At 36.6% G+C, this 21,332-nt stretch overlaps 1 protein-coding gene across 1 annotated transcript in view; it reads left to right on the top strand.

Annotated features, from left to right (window-relative positions):
• LOC123311437 (neuroligin-4, Y-linked) overlaps positions 1-21,332 on the top strand; it is a 381,697-nt gene that overhangs the window by 351,467 nt on the left and 8,898 nt on the right. Inside the window, exons 7-8 of the mRNA XM_044895388.1 lie at positions 9,246-9,397; positions 13,483-13,601. Coding sequence (XP_044751323.1) covers positions 9,246-9,397; positions 13,483-13,601 — 271 coding nt within the window. The remainder of the gene's footprint in view (positions 1-9,245; positions 9,398-13,482; positions 13,602-21,332) is intronic.

Genomic DNA, 21,332 nt, shown 5'->3' with positions numbered 1-21,332 from the left:
TATATCTCAAAAACGTTCAAATGTAGAAAAAATTGCTACGGACAAAATTTGTAGAAAATGTTATGCTCTACAACTTTTATGATGAATGCGAAAACAATTGGGAGCCCAGAGGAGGAGATAATTCAAAAAAACCTACTTTTATGATATTTATGGCCAATTTTTATTATTTCGACTTGCTGAAACTGTCAGATTATATTTTTGCCGTTATTCTTGAATCATTAGCTTCAAAATAAGAAAAAAGGCCACCGCGCTCGAAAATGTACACGTGACGTTTTTTTTCAACTTTGCCACCCTCCCACACATTTTCGTCATGCTCAAATAGTCAGATTAAGAGAATATATACAATTCAACATGTAAATAACCACATATATCTTAATCTGACACGCTCGTGTATCTACAATGATCTTTTTTTTCTATTCTGACTGGCTGTCCTAGACAATTACCTCTATACAGGTCTAATTTTTGGTAGAGGTACTCCACAGGATCCAAAGTATCTCCCTTTCTGATTGGGTAAATATTTTGTTCATATTTTTTCAAGAGATTTTTGTGTTCTTTTGATAACCATGAAAAGCAAAGACTATGGAAGGATTCTTTTTTACGTGAGCTTTTAAACGAGCCCAGAAATAGTAGGATATGTTTCCATTTGAAAAACGGAAGTTGGATGTGGTTGAGGCTAAGGGGTTGAAGAAAAACGCTCAGAAAATAAGGATAAAAATCAATTGACATTTTGCACCGTTTGTAACTTGTTGAAGCATCATATGAATTTCATTCCAGACTTACACCCTCGCCCATTCAAATAATAGATACGTGATAAATTCATTATGAAATTTCTCTTCCACCTTGGCAGAGAATTGTGAAAGATTATCCGTAGAAAACATTATTCCTAGCTAATAAATGAATGCAGTAGGCTCTTCACATTGCCAAACACCATGATAGCGTATCCACTTGACCCCTTTGGCCATTTGAAATTCTACCTACCGCCACTGCCACCCTGATTAGGGAATGAAACCACTCACATAAATTATATATTTAACTGACCCCACCAGATATTTTCCGACAAGCATAATCCAATGGTAATATTCCAGAGGAAGGTACGATTTTATGTGCTCTACCCTGTATATCAAAAATTAATAGCTCTCCGAAAGCAACATATGAAATGGGTGGCGCGTTGGTGCACGTACATAACATTCCGCCATGAGTAATCGGCCGAAAAATAAACGCCGGATATAAAGAGAATCCCGACGCTACTCCTTCATATCCGGGAAAATCCCATAATGTCATACACTTACAACCGAATATATGTGTAAACAGTCAGAGTTTTCCATAGGGGGAGCGTACAGCGAAAACAAAATAAATATTTAAGGCAAATTTGCGAGGCAGTCCCGGAGAAGTCCTCTTCACACCGTATAAAAGGAGTTGGATACGCTCCAGCACGAAAAAAAAGGGCAATCGATTTCAGCACGACCAAGAGAATGGGCTCTTCCCGTACTTTAATAGACTCACGTCCGCATTTTTTCAGCTTCTCGGTAAATCAAGCGACAACGTGTTAATCTAGCTCTTTTCCAACGGAGATAATTATTAAAGTTGATGAAAATCCACTGTTTTCATTCACGTTGGAGTATAATGCATTATGTCAATCGTCCTTTTTTAGAGGGGTCGTTCTCCGGAGGTCTAGCCAAGCTCCTCAATTTGCCGGAGTAAGGTCATGAATATGCAGACCGTTGCTGCCGAGTTGATAAGTCATTTTATTCGGTATTTTCTTCCATCCATGCATCCCGAGTGATGTAAGAGAAACATTCATTTTTGTATGAAGTAATTTCAGGCACACCCTTAAGTAGTTTGAAAACTGTGCAGCTATTATAAAAACCTGAGTAGCTCTGAAGCCTTGTTGAAGCCAGTTTGTAATTTTGTACATAATTCCTTTTAGTTCAATGACCCGGATATTTCGGTATTAGGTATACCTGCACAAACTTGTATCAGTATCAGCATTTCACCTAAATATTTCTCATCTGAAAAAAAAATAGTTTCTAGTCATCATACGTACATTTCGAAAATATTTTCTTTGGGCGAAATAGTTTTTTCCTCTTCAAAACTCATTCAGCATCACTATGAAATTGATATTGAAGGAAATACTCGATATCTTAAGCAGATCAAACATCAATTCAATGATGAGACTTATTATTAGCGGTTTATAATCAGTGGAAGTTTAGAATTAGGACAAAGAACTAAATTGGATAATTTTTACTAATGATCAGATTTGTACTACTGAACGTGTATCTAAAAGCTTATTGAGGTACCCAGCAGAAAGCAAAATTTCGAATTTCCCCATAAAGCTTCAGTTTTTCCAAACCATTTCCTACTTTTGGACAATTTTCTAAGGAACTTGATTGTCGACAGTAATACCTACAAGCTTTGCTGTTTTTAAATCAACTCAAGTTAGATCTGATCCAACGATAAAATATTTAGTCGGTGATAGCATACATTCTCCTTCCTTTGGGTATGTTCTGTTCGATTATTGTTTTATACAGGGTGTTTCACGCGTGGTTGACCATACCCTAATGTGAATGAGGGTCATCTTTCAGAAAAGTAGTTTATTCTGTACCCAAAGGTTATTAGATTGGGAGATACAGGGAGATTTATGGATTTCAGCTTAAATTTTCGATATCCATAACTTGAGAACGAGAGGGCCGATTTTGATGAGAGTTTGTGGGCTCGTTTACTTTCAATAGCCCTTACAGATGGCACAGGCAATTTACAGATTATCAGGACAGAATTCAAAATATTGAAATTCATTCTTCAAATATCAAAATCAATATTTTCTGGGCAGTTGAAGAATTATTTGTGTTATCATAATTCAGGTTCATTTTTGGGAATACAGTTCTGTTTTCAATTATTTAGTTATAATTTTCAATGAAACCTGCTGAGATTTTGAATAATAAAAGCCTTTTCAATTCTTTATCATTCTGAATCATCAACATACACCAAGTACGCTACCTAAAAATTATATAAGAAAAATATTATTCAACTATGAATTCTTTCAACATTATCAAATTTTAGGCAGAATAGTGGGTGATTCTGAAACCAGAAGTATTTCAACTCATGCAGAAAATATAGATTTTGATATTTGAAAGATAAATCTGAATATTCTGACTTTATTGGAAGTCAATGAACCCACAAAATTCCATCAAAATCGGACTACTCATTCTCACGTTATAGATATGGACAATGAAGACCAAAATCCATAAATCATCCTGTTTCTCCGAAACTAATGGCCTTAAGTACAAAAAGAGAAACTTTCCTGAAAGGCCTAGATTAGCTGCATTCACCAATAGCCTATGGTCAACCACCCGTGAAACACCCTATATGTATCATGCTCAATGTTCATACCGATCACCGATTTAATTAGACCTAAGAGGAGAAACCTCTAAATTCGAATGAGATTGTTGGCAATGCATTTTACCGTCGCACCCTTGAGAATTCTCCTTACAGACTCTGGAGCAATGCTCCAAAAACAATGATTCGACAGTAAACTTCCCAAATTAATAAGAAATCGACGCCGTCAAGTTTCACCGTACCGACGGCGGCGTAGAAACGAGCCTTTAATGCCGCGCAGCGAAAAAGTTTAATAACCGAGATCCCGAAAATTAAAACGAAACTCTCTGTGTAAATCAAAGCTACTTAAAGAACGGAAAACTTAAATTAACTTCCCATTCGGAAAGTGGAGTACAAATAAAATTATTTTCTTCATTTGTTCCCGGAATTGGACGAATTTTTAATTGGTACGGATGGAAGTTAGCAGCTGAACCGGTCCCAGCAAGGGATCGATCTAGCGATAGAGCTTTTGCATGAAAGTTCCAAGTTACATGGAGATGACAGCACTAAGAATTTTTCAAAGTCACTTGCTGAACTGCTGATCACATTAAATTTCACCTAGAAATTATACATTCTTCCAAAATGTACACAGGTTGCGATTTTGACTCGTACAAATATTTAACAGTAGATTCTTGAGGTCAAAAAAACTACTTTTTTCCTCTACCATTTGTTCCCAATCGGCTAGGTTTAAAAGATACAGGATGTTGAAAAACCATAAAGAACTTTTATTTTCACAAACGGCTTTATCGAATGAAATGAATTTCGGAATATAGTTTTCAATTTATTTGATTAATCTTTTTCGAACACAAGATATCACCCACATCTTCCAGATTTCCCATTATGACCATTACGAACCATAAAAATAGGAAAAATTCAAAGAACCCAACTCTTGAAACAAAGTTGTACGCTATCTAATGAATATTTGAACGTTTTGAAAAATAGAAGTATTCTTCATATTTTCTCGTATAATGCGCCGTTTTCGAGTAATTTGATGTTCAAAAATTAAAAAGTATGTGAAATTTGAAGAATTAGGTACGTGGCTGAATACAACTGTTTATGTTTAAAAGATCCACTGATGTGCAGAGTCACAGATTTAGGCAGTTATTCTGAAGGTTGTTTTTCCAGGAGTGGCATAGCTCACTATGAAAACATAAAATGGCCATATCTTTTTATCAGGGCCGAATCGGAAAAAATGGTATTTAAAAAAAGTGTGAGAAATTTGCAACGTATTGTATTCGTTACTGTAAATCAACATGTCAAAACGAAATCCTTTGGAAGGGTATGTGCTCAGTTTCATCAATAAACCAATTCACTCGAGTTCTAAATATTCTCTCTACTGAAATAACTGTTTCCAACATCAAATCCCGAGATGCAAGATATTGATATAATCCACTAAAAGTGAACCTATACGCAATGTCATCCCCTTCCTACGGAAACCCGGAAATTCGATCAAATCCCGAAACCTCGCCTGGAATTCCGATAGTTTCCCCAGCCAACCAGCCGAACGAATTAGAGAAGTTGGCGGACTATTAATAGTTTTTCCGGGGCTTTCCACATCGCCGGTTACACTAGCGCGTCGCTTAAGGACGGAAGCATACAGTAGAAATCAAGGTTGGCATTTTATATACTACAGAACAGCAAATCGTCGCAGAAAGATCTCCCCGATAGCCGGTGATGAGATAATCTGGGAAGTGGAGCACCTGGGGATGTATTAAAAACACCGAAACAGGAAAGTGGGCGTATTGTCAAGATATGCTTAGCATATACTGCAACCTTTGCAAAGGTTGCATTCATTTCTTACGCGAAAAAATTGGCAAATTCATAATCATTAGTTAGATTTCAGATAATCACGGAATATGTATTTGATTTGAAACTGGTTCATTCAGTGGTTTAGTTCTACTATTTTGAGGATAAAGCTAGCAGAATAATATTCCTTAAAAAGATATTTCCAAATTTTTTACTGTTTGAAACAACTCGAGGTAGTTCTGCTTGCATTTTTCCCAAATTGATGAAGAATTAGAAGTCATATAATTGAGTCCGGTCGGTCCTGGAAACTCTAACTCTCGAAAGAAAAACGAAAGGAACTTGAATTTTTCAGGGTTGATTCAGATTTAGGTAGGTGACAAATGTTTTGGAATTTTTGAACTGTAATTGTGTATCACTAGAAAAGCACCAAATGTACACTATGGTTAGGCTACTCCTCGAGTGTTTTTCAGGCAGAAATACTTGCAAAATCGAAAGATGCGTGAATCTAAACCTGAAAATAAACTATCAAGGATGTGACATAGTGATCCATTCTGATATTCAAGCCACTATCAAAGCACTGGACTCCTATGCCATCTACTCAAAGTTGACATGGGAGTGCCGAAGAAAACTCAATGAAATAGGCAAGACCAACAAGGTCTTCTTAGTCTGGGTTCCAGGTTATTCTGGAATCAAAGGAATCGAGAAAACCAACACACTGGACAGAAAGGACACAGAAAAGAGTTTCTGGAGAAGGAACAAATCAAAAGAGAAACACTCTGGACTCTGGAGGAACCTTCCAGAATTTTAAGACTACAAGATCCAAGAAGTATATGAATCTAAGCTAAGGCTTTATCACGCACATTGTCGCCTTAGAAAGCATATGATGAAAATGTGTTTACCAGAAACTGACGACTGTAGATTCTCTGGAGAAGAGTAGGAAAGTCGTGTTCACCTGGTTAAAGAATGCCTCGCCATTGCAAGCCTACGTAAGTAATGTCTTGTTAGAGAAAATTATGGGCGGGATGAGGACTGAGCCTACTTGAAGCCCTCTCAAATACTGAAGTTCATTGGAACTCTGGAACTAGAAGGTGAGCTCTAATGGGGGCACAATAGAGCTTAAGCTCGCAGTGACATGTAACCCCCTCATCAAACTATAAACTATTAGCTACTAGGAAATAAAGGAAATCAAAAACTCAGAAACTATTCGATGGATGGAGCTCAAATTTTGCATGGACCATCAAAACAATTTTTTAAAGTGCTGGTTTTCAACTTGATGCGAGTCATTTCTCTGAATCTTATACATTTTTTATGTTACCTATCGAAGCAGCATTGGGCGGGTTCAGTTATTGGATGGATGACCGATTTGGTAATTAATTTTGAAAAGCGTGCAAGGTCTCAAAACTTTGCTCCATTGCTTTCCTTATTCATTTTCTCGAATAAATATTCCTAAATTTCCATTTGCTACTGACAACCACTCCTGATGCGATGGACCAAGATCCACCTCGTATTTTCCGATGTATGAAAAACGGAAGGTGGGCGACGGTTGGCTTCCAGAGCGGAATGAAACATACTACATGAATAATTTAAAGCAGGAAAAGCGGAGATCTCGTTCCCGGAAAATAAGGAAGAGCTACGAGAGACAGCCAGCGTCTGATAAGTGGAAATGGGTGTATGTGTACGTGTTTTTTTGGGACGTCCGTGTATTACAGGAGGCAAAAACGGCTGGTAGGATGGTAAATATGTAAAATATCAGCGTGTACCGCGAAAATTACGGCTTACACGGAGCGGGATTTCGTCGTTTGTTACGAGAGTGGAGGAATGAAGAAATTAGCATTCTGTTTCGACTGATCCATGCATCATTTTTAATCTAGAACTGACAGGACGATGTAGTCTCGATTTCCACGCTCCGCAGTATGAAATTCAACTGTCTTTATATTTCTATAGTTATGATGGTTATGGTCCGTATTCCGGGTATTTTCATGAAATTCATTTTATATATATTATACCTACGCGATACCAAGAAAGTTACAAAAAATATGTTCATGCTGTTTCACTTAGAGGTTATGCCAAAAGTAGCTATCAATTTCGTTTTTTTAAAAGCATGCTTTATAAATTAGCACGTTTTTGGATTTCCTATAGAATTCTGAATGTGATTCTCATCATATAACTTCACTAACATTCCGAACGAATGCAGAATTATTTGCGAAATCGGAATACCAACAAGATGGTCATGACTACGCTACTTGCCCTCTAACTAGAAGGATAAAATTTTCAGTAACTGTCATTGAAGTCATGTTGTACAAAGTCATGGTGGACAAAACTCGATGGGATTGATTGGCAGCTCTGTAACCGTAACCGTCTAACATTCAATTTACCTTGTACCCCTGCAGAAGAGTAAATTGTATGGTCAATTCAGCAGGAAATTCAACCGTGGATAATAATGACCACCCCTTGCAACGAGCATCAAAATATCCAATGGATTCAATTCAGTATATTCCTCTCTTGGTATGGAAATATCTATCCCACCAGCAATTCGCGAAATACTCATGTTGCTAATAGAAGTGGAATTTCTGTTGAGACACTCGAATAAAATATCTCTTCGAAGTATGATCTGTTATTCCCCCCCATTTAATTTTGCTTTTAGTCACCATCGGCTAACGGGGGTGCATGAGTAAAGTGGGGTATCAATTTACATCGGACGTAATGATATTCAGAAGAAGCCATCTGCTCCTCAATATCCTAAAATTACTTCGGCGAGGCCTATTTGTATACCTTATCTGAATTACAGATTTGGGCCAATTTTTATGAAATCAATACCTGAAAAATTCAGATGATAAGAGGATTATTCAATTAGGTTGGGGGGAATTCTAAGGGGAGTAAGGTAATCATTCTTTTATTCGGCAGTTTTGGATGAAGAAAATGCGCAGCGGGATCTTTTCACGATTTAAGTGAACTTGAACAACTGTTTTTGCTTATAGAATTCTGACGTCAGTTTTCTACACCCAATTTGGAAAGATATGAATTTCCTTTTTCCGTGCAGACAAGCACGGTACTAATACGTCATAATAATGCCTGAACGTTATAAGTTATTCAGTTATTCACCAACCACTGGAAAAAATTGACAGAATACTATGATTAGTTGCTGACGAAAATAGTATAGATTCCAACCGCATCTTTCCCCTCATAAGATTTTTGATAACGAAGCACGTGCATTGCTTCATAAATCATTCTCTCCAGTTCATCAATTCCTACGTTTACCCCAAGTTCCTGAATCGAGTTAATTAATGAAGACGAATCTGCTCCTTCGGACAAAATACTCTCGAAAACTGCCACAGTAAATTTTGAGCCATCTTTTTTTACGCTCCAGGTTAGATAAAAAATTAAGATGAACCTACATCATCAGGCGCTTTTGCATTGTGGGGTTTTATCTGCACTTATCCGTCTTTATTAGAGAGCAAAGGGAGCGGGTATTTAATTACCCATAAACTCTTATGGACGGAAAGATATTCCGGTGAATTTGTTGATGGTACCATCAATATGAAGTGTTCTCTTAAACCGAGATAAATAGAATCCATCCCGGATGTTTTTCATGAAATCAAGTCAACGATTTATTTTTTTATTGGGTTATTCGGAGGTTGAAAAAATTTAATCTTCGGAATTTTAGTGTCAGTTGATGTATTTCTGGATGATTCGTGTCTTCAACATTTTACGATCAAATATCGGCTATCTGTGACAGAATTTATAGCATTATTTGCGAAAAATGGACTCACTTCCGATGTGAAAGGCAGATAGTTGTTGAATTCTTTTCCGAAAATTTCTTTTAAACCTGAAAATGAAGAATAGAATAGGAAAAAGCTGTTGTTTGCTTGATTAATTGACAAAATCTCAATTGCAGTAGAAGAAAAATCGAATAGACATTCATATTTTGTAAAGACGCTAATTATAATTTGTAATGCTTATGGGGGTTAGCTTTCCTAGAAGAGAAAGTTTGAAAGAGTATCAAATATTTCCAAATTGTCCACATTCATATTCAAATCGTTCAAATCAAACAATGTTTCACTGATTAAATTCGAAACTATCATAACAAAACTATGGAAATACTTTTGTTAATTCAGTCGACCTTTCAGCGTCAGGGATGCATTCACGGAGAAGAACTGGCCTACCTTTTCGGGGCGCCACTGGTGGGAGGTTTGGTCCATTTTGGCAAGAACTATACCAAGTCGGAAGTTGTGCTTTCAGAAACTACAATGATCTATTGGAGCAATTTCATCAGAACTGGGTGAGTGTTAATTATATGACTGTACTGAATTACTCGTTCTTTCTAAAAAGAAGTGGATTCAAGGGCACAATAGACCATGAGGTCGCAGTGTTCTGTAACCCCTTCTCACTATACTATACTATAAAGGGGTTCGAGTAAATAAAAAAAAAAATATCAAAATATCAACGAATATGGAACATGAATTCAGCACCTGAACACACTTTTTCATATTACAAGGAGACAATAACTAATCAAGATTATTGGGTTACATTTTTGAGAGATTATGAGGGTTATAAATGTTTTTCTTTAATATTAGTAGATTGAGAAAGCCCTGGAAAATTCATCTAATTTCAAATATTTTCCGTCTGCTAACAAGTGCAAAAAATGATAATTTCCTCCATTTTTCTGCCATTTTTGCATATTCGCATGAGTAGGAAAGAATAGTTTTGTGTGAACTTGAATTTTGTTTTCCACTTTTCCAACTCATTTCAGTCTTTAATCACTTTTCCACACTAGTGGTAGCAAAAGCACACTGCAAGGAAAATTTTTTTTATGAGCGGTTTTGCAATTTCTTGGGTAAACTCACAGTGATGCTGAATTGCTGTAAATATCACTGTAACCTCTTTCTCCAATAGCAATGTCTCGTCCAGTTCTGTACTCTGCATCGATCAGTTTGATCGATGAGTATTATTGGTGTCCATTGCAACGGAAATTCCTCGACATCACGAAGATTGTCCCATATGAATCTTGAATCAAGTTCAAACACTGATGTTTTCCGCAAACAGCAATTACTGTTTCACCACTAACAGCCTCTGAGGAACGCGATGAAAGAACAATATCTTCGAATTAAACGTTAGTTTCTTGAGAATGTCGGCTCCCTTTGATGTTCTCCTTCCGGCTAACGACCGGGAAAACTTCTACGTTATCTCCGGAACAGATACTCGCTAATGCCCCCTCTGGAGAGCCAACCCTGGAGTGCTCTTCGTTACAAACTTATGTCTTCCTAACTTTCCGCTGCGCTCCTTCCAGTAGTAATCCGGAACGGGGCCCTACTCCAGTAGTTCGAGCGATCCTTAGTTACACCCGGATGGGGACATTTTACCTAACTTTGTCTTTTTACTTCCGGCTCTGGCACTCGAACTTCGGTAATTTGTCAGTCGAATTTGTTGTCACATTCTGATTCATCCCCTTGAATCGCCGAAAACGTTCTTGTTTACCCGGAAACGCTTATTTTAATGGCCGCACTCCATTGTTTCCCTAAGAAAATGTTGATTCTGGACGGTCATAACTTAGACGCGACTTTGAGCCGCCATAACAACATTGGTTAATGGTAGTCGCTTTGTTCCGATTCACGAAAGGATGGTACTTATTACAATCAAATATGGAGAAGACTTGGAGATGAAGCTTTGCTGGATTCACTAATTCAGTTTTTTAACTAAGGTTTCCAACATTGTATGTTTTCTAACTGGAAAAATAACAAAATTTTGGAAAATTCACATCCTAAAAATATTTGTCTATTCACGCTTAGCAAAGCTATTCATAGATCTACTCCTGCAAAATACGGAACTATATATTAGCGTGCAATATGAAAAATAGTATCCAACTAACTATCCAACAACCAAATAAATCCCCAGTTCATTTTGAAGAGCTTTTCAATTATGTATCAATCTCACTATGGGATCCCTCATTCTGAAGAAGGAAATGAAGGAATAAAAAACACTGAGCCATAAAACTATACTAGCTTTTCAATTATGTACCAATCTCACTATGGGATCCCTCATTCTGAAGAAGGAAATGAAGGAATAAAAAACACTGAGCCATAAAACTATACATAATATGAAGCACTAAGTAGATATTACTCGCTTTTTTTTTAGATTGCATAAGTTTATTATTAGGGGTTGAAAATAACAACCCCTTACGATATTGCTTCAAAAATTGTTTTCGTGAGATACATATTCAAAATATAAAATTCTCTGGAGAAAAAAGTCTGTTGCACAATTTCGATACTAACGATACTTTTCTCGGAATAAATAAAAACTTACAAGCAGTTCTGATCACTGTTCATTCCATTTCATCGCTCCATAGAATGACTACCTTCCGCTAAAATACATACATCAATTCATAGACCTTCGTATACTGGTTGTAAGTTTTTATTTATTCCAAGAAAAGTATCGACTGTATCGAAATTTTGCAACAGACTTTTTTCCCCAGAATTGAATGAGAAACCATAAGAGAATTTTATTTTTCAAAAATCTATCTCCCGGAAACAATTTTTGAAGGAAAATCATAAGGGGTTGTTACTTTCAACCCCTAATAATGAAGTTATGAGATCTAAAAAAATTGTGTGAGTGACATCTAATTAGTGCTTCATATTATGTTTATATAGTTTTATGACTCAGTGTTTTTTAGAATCCATAAAAAAAAATAAAAACTGTACTCGTCTTCGTCTTCCAATGGCTGTATTTTGGAAGGGATCCAGATTTTTAAAAAAATTTATAGGAACTACCCCTGCTAATTTTCATCCAGGAATCATCTCCCTAAATCCTTCGCATTTGCGAAGGATTTAGGGATTTTGTCTATAAACAAATGTTTATAGACACTATATATATTATATTTCCAACCTAGTCTTGAAGTAGCTTGGAGCATTTCTTGATGATTTTCATAATATTTCACAAGCGACTCTTTCACACAATTCACACCATGGTATATAAATCTCATAATCCGTGTTGCTTATAATAGGTGGTAGGAATAAAAATCAGGATAATTCCACTTCAATCCTCCTAATTTGCCAACAACTGTCATTCATAAACCTCATGTATGCAAATCCAATAAGCTCATTAATTATTCTAGAAGCCCTTTCATACTTACTCCCCAGTTTTAGTGAATGAAAAGCAAACCCCCATCGCATTCAAGTCCAGGTACACTTGAATTCTAAAGTCAACTATCTACTCACCTAGGTGTATGTATACCTACATATATATCACACACTCCTGAGAGTTCTGAACGTGTAGAATTAACGATATCAACAATTAGCGAGGAGTGTACGGATTCGGATCCTAACAACAGTTAATTGCCTCCCATCTACGTATACCTTCAAAACAGCCTAGCGTAATTGGTGCCATATTCAAGGTGAGTATCAGAGAGGTAGCTGATAGTTTGAGGGAAAAAGTGTGTGCTTCGAAGTTTCATGTAACTTGACGTGTAAATTAATTAGATCAAAGACTAATTTTGAAATTTTCGGAATTGGGAAGTAGCTCTATGAATATCTTTCCAAGGTGTGTGTGGTATATTCAATTGGGTAGTGCTTCATCTATAATTAGAGGAAAACTTGGAAATGCCCAACATGATAGGGTGAAAATTTAAAAAAAAAAACTATCGTTACAACTGTTTTATTCAATCCGATCGGACAAGTATCAATAACTAGAAAGTATCCGTTTCATCATTCTGATTTTTGAAAACTAGTGAAAATCTTTCATTCCTGATTTAGGAGCTTTCACACGCTCGTTAAAATTCATAACCAGAATAGTGGCCACAAATTAGTGGACTTGCGCATTTTTACTTAGCTACTACTACTTTACTAGTTTTTCAAATATAAAAAGCATCAATTAACGAACCTTACTGGCGCATTGGAACCCTCAACTAACCATCAATATTTCAACTACCTTTCGCAGCTCTTCTCCTAGGATCATGTTTATATCTCCATCATCGTAAAAAAAATAATTATTCAATCCATATATTTGTAAATTGAACAGAATTTTTATCAAAATTTAAGCCATGGATCACGAAAGGTGACAATTCACTCTTCAGTCCCTGTGCAGAAAAGGAAACATCACAAAAGGATTTCTCCTGAGAAGAATTATTTCAAAACTATTGTATTTTCAGATGAGGTCATTACATTTCTACCATGGAGCTCTTTTCAAAATATGAGGTTGAACTCACACCATTAATACGTTAATTTATTGTTTTTTTCACATATTCCTGCAAATACTAACGTAAGCCGAGGAACAAAATGTTTTCTTGTAATAAATTATATAAATTGAATTATTTCTGATCTTTAAGTTTGTGAAGATGTTCACAGATGTCTTCAATACTATATTTTTTTTCAGAAATCCGAACGAATCTCCAGACAATGATCAAGGTCACTCCACAAGACAAGAGAGAGCAAGGTTCAAAAACGTTGAATGGACGGCATATGAAGCGGTTCATAAGAAGTATCTGAATCTTGGTAAGCGTTGATTATTGTTCTTCCCTCTGCCTAGCTTATATTTGAGTACCCAAAATTTCATAACCAAGCATTTTTTAAGTTAATATTGCGATAAACATTAAATTTTTTATCGAATATGGGTACCTTTTTCAGCATTAAGGTCTTAATCACAAGAAATCAATGCAATCATGTTTTCGCAAACTCAATGAGTTATTTCACAAAGACAAGCCTGTTCATAATGAAAACAAGAATTTATATTCCTTTTTTTTTGGATCAGTGATGAGGATATTCAAATATTAGGTTTCAAGAAGCCATGTTTCATCACAATCACAGTACCAACAAATAAATTGATAATGAGCATTAGAACTTGAACTCACTCCAAAAAAATTCGGAACCCTTAACCTATCTATTACTGTAAGGAAGTTTTTAGCGGCATGCAGACAGGAATTGAATTCTGCATGCCGCTAAAACCTTCCTTACAATATATTTCCAGACATTAAAACTATCATTACTATATATTACTGTTCTTTGACACTTGCTAATCCTGTAAAAGTATAGCAACCTAATCTTCCGCATGCAAATGCATTGAATATTCTAGTTTACTTAGGTCAAACATAAAATGCTGTGTTTGTGGAAAAAACGGAGGGGGAATGTAAAAAATATGAAATTATTAGGGTGTTTTTTCCCGCAACGGTGTTTCCACGGATAAGGGTATGAAAATAAACTGTACTGTAATCAACGATCCGTTCCCAGAGCTGCATTCATTTATCGCTCATTCGCCATTTCGTAACGCATTAATAGAAATGAATAAGCCAGTCAGTCCAACTCAATCGTTCGAGATCACTTTCGACTCAAAATTGAAAAACTCAAGAGATTTGTTCAAAATGATAACTCAATCGATCGTAGGAAAAATTGCACGAAAAATGGTTCCTGTTTACATGCTCAAACGATTTGCGCAAGCCAATTTGCTCAAACTAATTGAGCGTGAAAAGAGGCTTCAACACACAATTGTTGTTAGGGATTCCTATTCTACGTGAACTTAAAAAGATTTCTACATATTTTTTCATTTGGGGAGAACCCTTTTTGACAAATGTTACTTCCAGTTGTTTCCATGTGGAAGATACTGAAATAAGTAATTTTATACAACAAAGAACACGCCTGTTTATTCATAATGGCCCTCCTCAGATTTTTTCCCAGGGCAATCTCCTTACCCACGGCAGGTCACCCATAAATAATACGACTAGATTTTCGTCAACCCTTCTTCATCCATACCCTGGCTACACCCCGCGTGCTGTATCCAAATTATTCGATCATGGAAGGGAAGCAGCAACTAGCGTGACCTCCGCACTGTTCGACGTAGAGGAAATTGGAAATTATGAGCTCAAATTGCGTTTGGCAACGTCGGCAGCGGGAGGACACCCGTTGTGCGACAGAAAACTAGGAAAAAAGCAAGTCGCCTATGATTTACTAGGGATTCCGTTTTGTTTGCGGTATCCTCCGGGACAAAAAATGATTTTCCGGATAAATCGGATAGGAATTATTGTCTGCGGAGCTTTAGCTCATTTTTTAATATTTTTTCATCAGTTTTATCCTTCCAATCTGGGAAATGGGTACTCTTTCCTGTACCTATAAATTTCCTCATTTTATATTATATCTTAATTTTTTTTATCAGAACAGAGCCTTAAATAATCACATCACATGGTTATACTTAGGTGTTTGGCTGAGTAGAAACTTGTTATTTTTTCTATTCGTTCAGTGGCGTAGGTGTGAGGTGTGAGGCGGCAAGAAAGTTCAGGCATTGCCATTAGAAAAACTGATCTTATTGTCATTTTCAAGGATCATTTTCGAAAAATCTTGCAGACCAACTATAGAGTGATCCAAAAAACTGCAGAAGACTTGAAAATTCTTCGGGAATTCAATGAAAAATCATGCATTTATCCCGAACTTTTTTCAATATTTGATCTCCAGTTGAAACCATCATAACATCATAATGTGTGGTGATAAATTCGCACAATGCAACCCAAAATTATATGAACAAATCGATCGATTCTTATTCGAAAAATTCGTATATCGGACCACAATCTATTTTTCGCAGGGTCAATGAGTGAATATTTTCGTTTTTCTCCGGAAATCATATCTCCTAACGAACTGTGATATTTGATATTCCCGGAATTGTTGCAAATCCCCAGTACTCAATTTTATGAAATGTTTATTCTGTCGGCATTTCAAACTATCAACTGAAACAGCATTAATTGCATGTGTGCAGGAGGTATCCAGTTACAAAAGTCTACTCGGATGAGTTCAAACGAATCACAAACATTGGTTAATAACATAACTCACTAAAAATGACATGATTCGGTTCTATGGCACGTTCGAGTATCATGTTGATATTTAATATGAATTACGATCTGACAGTTTATAACCATCCGTTTCAATTTACCGCAATAACGGTTCATAACCAGGTTAAAATTAATTATTTATAGTAGATGGTGTTCTCGTGAAAAGATTCCGTAAAAAATCTTCCAATATACTTCACGTACATAACAGAATGACGGACTTGACGCCCTTGATATTCAGTCCTTCTCAGAAGTTCTTTCGAAATAGTGGATTATTTCGAGGAAAAGAAGATCGAATTTCAAGATTTTCTTCCAAATAAGTGTTATAATTATATTATCAACTCGTACCTAGCTTTTATCCTTTCTTATCAATCAATTACTACATAGTACCTTTGTCAAATTGATAGATTTTCCTCATTTGGCTTCCTTTTCTCACAGAGTAATTGCATTATTCTTCCAACTCATTCATATCAGAACAGCAATTCCTACTGGTAGTGAATTTCTTCATTTATCTTCGGTCGCTGAACAATCTCTGTTATCCATATCGCTATCACTATCCATTGTTGATTATACTAAACACTAACATTCAGACCAAGAACCTAATTCACTGGTAAAATCTAGCCGAAAGAATCAATGTTTTCTGTATTCACAAAATTGATTCAATCGCCCCTGGATCTAATATATTGCTTAGTGACAAAGAACCGGACGAAAAGTAAATCAGTACGAAAAGTGAATCAGGACGACAAGTAGTCGCCTTCAAAAATAGTTTACTTTTCGTTCGGAAATTTGTACGTAAAATGTAATTTTTTGTTCAGGTCGACGAAAAATGAATTTTCCAAATATTTCACACTTCGACTGGATATTCAGTGTCATTCAGAGGATATCATATTAAGAGGTGATTCCTTGTCAAAAATAGTGTGGATCTTTCATATAATATTTTTTGGTTGGCCCTGCTTAGATACAGCCCTTATGGAAGGGTTAGAATGGTAGAAAAAGTTTGTTTCGCAAGAAAATTTTTGCCTTATCCATATTATACCAGTGAAAAATGATTTTTCATTTTGAACAAATAAGAGCTATTGTAATTTCTTGCAACAAGTAACTGTTATTGAGGAAACAATAATTCATGAAAAATTACTCAGCGTGAGTCGTCTAGGCTGATTTAGTTCATTTCTTTTTATGTATTTTGAGGTCGATTACAAACGATTTAAGTGTGATTGACGTTTCTGAGTTGTTATCGAAAATATGCGTTTTTCCATGGACGTAGATAGCTAGGGGCCAGGGTGGAAACGGCCAGCCTCAGTATTTTCGTTGCACCCTCCCTACTCCAGGTACTAGAATCGACAAAATTTCCGAGCAAGCAAGCATAAACAATTCCGTTCTTTTTTTAACTCTGTCCTATTTGGATTGTTCATTAATAGTATACAGATGAAGGGCAACGTTCTATCGAACAAAAACTCTGTGTTTCATAAGTTTTTTGAAAGCCTCTCGGATGTTAAAAACGAACAACTCTGTTACCTGCAACGTCACTGAGGCCTACTGCTGGTAACTTTTATCGTGATGTTTTCCACTTTGCTGTTGAAGATTTCGGTATCTTCTCACCTAATCTTGAGAGACAAAATTTTAGATCCGTAACGATTTCCAGCGATGAACCGGATATACCGCAGATCAGCAGATTCAATTCGCCAGAATAACTGCATTAGCTACCTAATGAATCTTGATCGGCTTCCTTAGGTTTCCTAATCCGTCGGCTTAGCCGTAAACTTCGCCAAAGTTCCGATCTTCGTGGGAAACGATTGAAAATGTAGGATTCTATTTCGAGTTTTCCCGATCCGAATCTTAAATCTGAGGGATCTGCGCCGCGTCGGGCTCGATATATTTGCCGACCGGATACGGTCCTAAGCCGCGGGATTGTTCAAACGCGAGGTTTTTTCGCAGCCAGTGCCTTGCTCGACCCCGTCGTTAACCCGGATCTGCGAAGATCAAATATTAGACGTCGAAAATGGGTTTTTTGTTCCGGACCCGGTGCGTTCCTAATGCGTTGATTGAGCATCGGATAGGGCCTTTTCCAGAAATTCATAACTCATCCCCGTACAGGATTGCGACGGTTCGAACGTGAATAGGGGCGGATTGCGGTATAAAAACATTATCAACGAGAAAATAGCTCAATGGCGGGAATATTAGAAGAGGCAACATGAACGGATTACACTCTGTGATCTATGGGTGTAACCAGTGAGTATAGCCCTGACGATTGGTCGTTTCAAGGGATGAACGATAATAAAAACAAATGTCTATAATGAACAATTCCTTCCACTGTGAATATCGTATATTATCTCAGAAGAGATGAGAGATTTACCTGAAGACGTATACCGCAGTTGCAAACTGGCGAATGCGCCGGTATAAAATAATCTCAATATTTCAATCCTATTGAACCTATTCGGGTTTATTATTCCACAGAAATGAAGGAAATTTGTGTTTTCTGTGTGGATTGATGTTTTAGTCTTAGAACATAGAATATCAGGAAGGAGCTTTTTCGAATAAATGTGACTGGAATTGTGCGACGGAAACGGCCATATTGGTCTTCCAAATTCTGATTTGAAAAGTGGCAGACTTGGAAGTCAAATGATTCTGCTGTCTGTGGCCAAATGAACAAAGTGATGTTTCAACTTAATTTTGGTAATTTGGATTCTTGAAATTTGCTGGAAATAAAGATTTTGGATATTTTAGCGTGAATTTTTTAAGCTGAATATTATTATTAATTATGAGTTTCTGAATTTCTTGACATAACAAGGTTATCCCATGACAATAACACTCCATGGGCGTAGGTAATGTTGAGTCATAGACCTTAATACCATTATGTATATAGCCAAGCAGTGTTAAGCGGGGTGAATTTCCGCTTTGATTATCAATTTGAACGAGCGTGAAAAAGCTTCTGACTTAACGTCAGTGCTTTCCTAATTTTTTTTATTAATCAGAATCAACTGACTATTGAAGTTAGTTTTTTGGAAACTTCATTGTCCTACGCCTCTGTTGAAACGGAAATATATGTCGGCCATATTTCTCCTCTATTCCGGTCAACTTGAAATGAGCAATATGCTCGTTCCTGTTATTCTATATTCTAAGGTTTTAGTACCCTGACGTAATAAATCAACTATTTAGTATGGTCCTGTTGTTGTTTATATTGACTTTTTGTTTTCTTTCGAGCATATCGGAGACAATAAGCTTGCAAAATATCATCAAAATCACTAAAATCATTTCAACAAGGGCTAGGTATAAAATTAACTAAGTATGACATTATTTGAACTAGTTTTACAGGGTGTCCCAAAACTAATGCAACGAAATTTTGTCACAGAAATTCGTGACAAAATTTGGTGTCCCCTATTTTTGATTTTTGACTCTTTTCTCAGAATGCGGTGATACGAAGAACATTGAATTTGGTACACAAGAGTTTTATGATATGCAAAGTCTCATAGTACTACCTATTTTGGAGATTGAACCCATAAAAACACTTTTTACTGGTCAACAACGTCTTTGAGACCACTGAACATTAACCGCGTGTGTGATTGTCTGATTAATTGAATTCCTTGAAAGTTGTTAAACTCTCAGAAAGCTCAGTCAATTTGGAATTTTCTCATTTCCATCAATTTTTCCATAAAACCCAAGATTTTTGAGAAAAATCTAAAAATGTGTTTGAATTCGTATAAAATTCTACTGGTCAATCACTGGTGGTTGACGTTCATTGACTGGTGGTGCATTTTATGAAAAAATTGCAAGAGACAAGAAAGTTTTTCAATTCGGCTTCGGGATCAACCATTGTCAAGGAATTGATCTACGGGGGTATAAGCATAACCTGAACATTAGATAAGCGTTTCTAAAGACATCATTGTGGCCCAGTAAAAGAGGTCTCAACGCCAAAATAGGACGCACTATGAGATTTCGCATATCCTTACTCTCCTGTACAGCAAATTCAGTGATTTTTACATGGCCGGATTGAAAAGAGAAGACTATTTTCAGGTGCGCAATTCTTCTTCTTCTTCATCAACAGCCTGTCTGCATCCACTCCTGGAGATAGGCCTCCCTTTGAATTTTCCAATTTCCTCTATCTTGAGCCAACTGGTGCCAACATCGTCCAACCTTTGATGCAATGTCATCTAACCAGCGTTTTGGTGGTCTTCCTACACTTCGTTTATATTCTCGTGGTCTCCAATGTATGTACAATCCTCTTAGTCCATCGATCGTCTTCCTGCCGAGCCACATGTCCCACCCAGACCCATTTCATTTCCGCTATCCTACCCATTATATCTTCTACCTTCGTTCTTCTTCATAGTCCTCATTCCGAATATGGTATCTCAAAGACATCCCTAACATAGCGCTTTCAATAGATCTCTGTGTCGTTCTCATTCGATTTGCTGAGTGGACTGTGAGTGTCATCGTTTCTACGCCGTAAGTCAAAACAGGAAGTGTATAGGTATCGAATACAAGTGAAATTCAAGCGAAGTTCAGGAGGCTGTAAATCCTTCCTGGTAAAATCCAAGAATGGAGATCTCCTAATTTTGTCTCAAGAAACTGTGACAAAATTTTGGTGCATTTATTTGGGAACACTCTGTATAATTGATTCAAAGATTATTACACCTAGTTAAATTCATACCGGGCTCCGGTTGAATCGATTTTGATGATATTTTGCAAGCTTATTATTTTCAATATGCTCGAAAGAAACCAAAAAATTCATAAGAACAACAACAGGATCATACTGCATCGTTAATTTATTACATCAGGATGCAAAAACATCGATTCACACATGAAAACAAGAATTTCATTCATTTCTGTGGGATAATAAACCCAAATAGGTTCAAGAGGATTGAAACATTGAGGTTATTTTATGCCGGCGCATTCGCCAGTTTGCAACTGAGGTATACTTCTTCAGAGATATCTCTCAGAATTTCTGAGATAATGTACGATATTCGCAGTGAAATGAATTGTTCGCTAGGGGCGTTTGTTTTTGACCTAGAACCTGGTCAGACGGCTTAGAATCGTTGGTTAATGATATCCAGATGGAAGGAAGACGTTCTATTGAGCAAAGAAACCATACGATTTTTGGACACGTGATGAAAAACTCCAACGCCTCTCGGATGGTAGAAACTAACGCCCCTGTTATCTAAATTTCTCTCTGTCAAATAATAGGTGCATAACTTGGGTTGTGTGTGGGTAAATTGAAAGTTTCATGCTTTCCTATTTCTATCCTGAATATTTTAATATATTATTTTCATATTCAGTTGTATCAATGGATAATACACTATTGTGATATATTCCCCTATTCACATGGTAACAAACGGGGGCACACAAGGGATTCGGTTATCTTCTATCCGGATACAAAGAAACTTGGAGGCCTTGAAATACGAGGCGGGAGAATGTGGAATTT

Source organism: Coccinella septempunctata, chromosome 4 (genome assembly GCF_907165205.1).
Source record: "Coccinella septempunctata chromosome 4, icCocSept1.1, whole genome shotgun sequence".
In the NCBI taxonomy this organism is placed as follows: Eukaryota; Metazoa; Arthropoda; class Insecta; order Coleoptera; family Coccinellidae; genus Coccinella; species Coccinella septempunctata.
The sequence above is the reverse complement of the archived record's forward strand: the minus strand, read 5'-3'. Positions and strand labels throughout refer to the sequence as shown.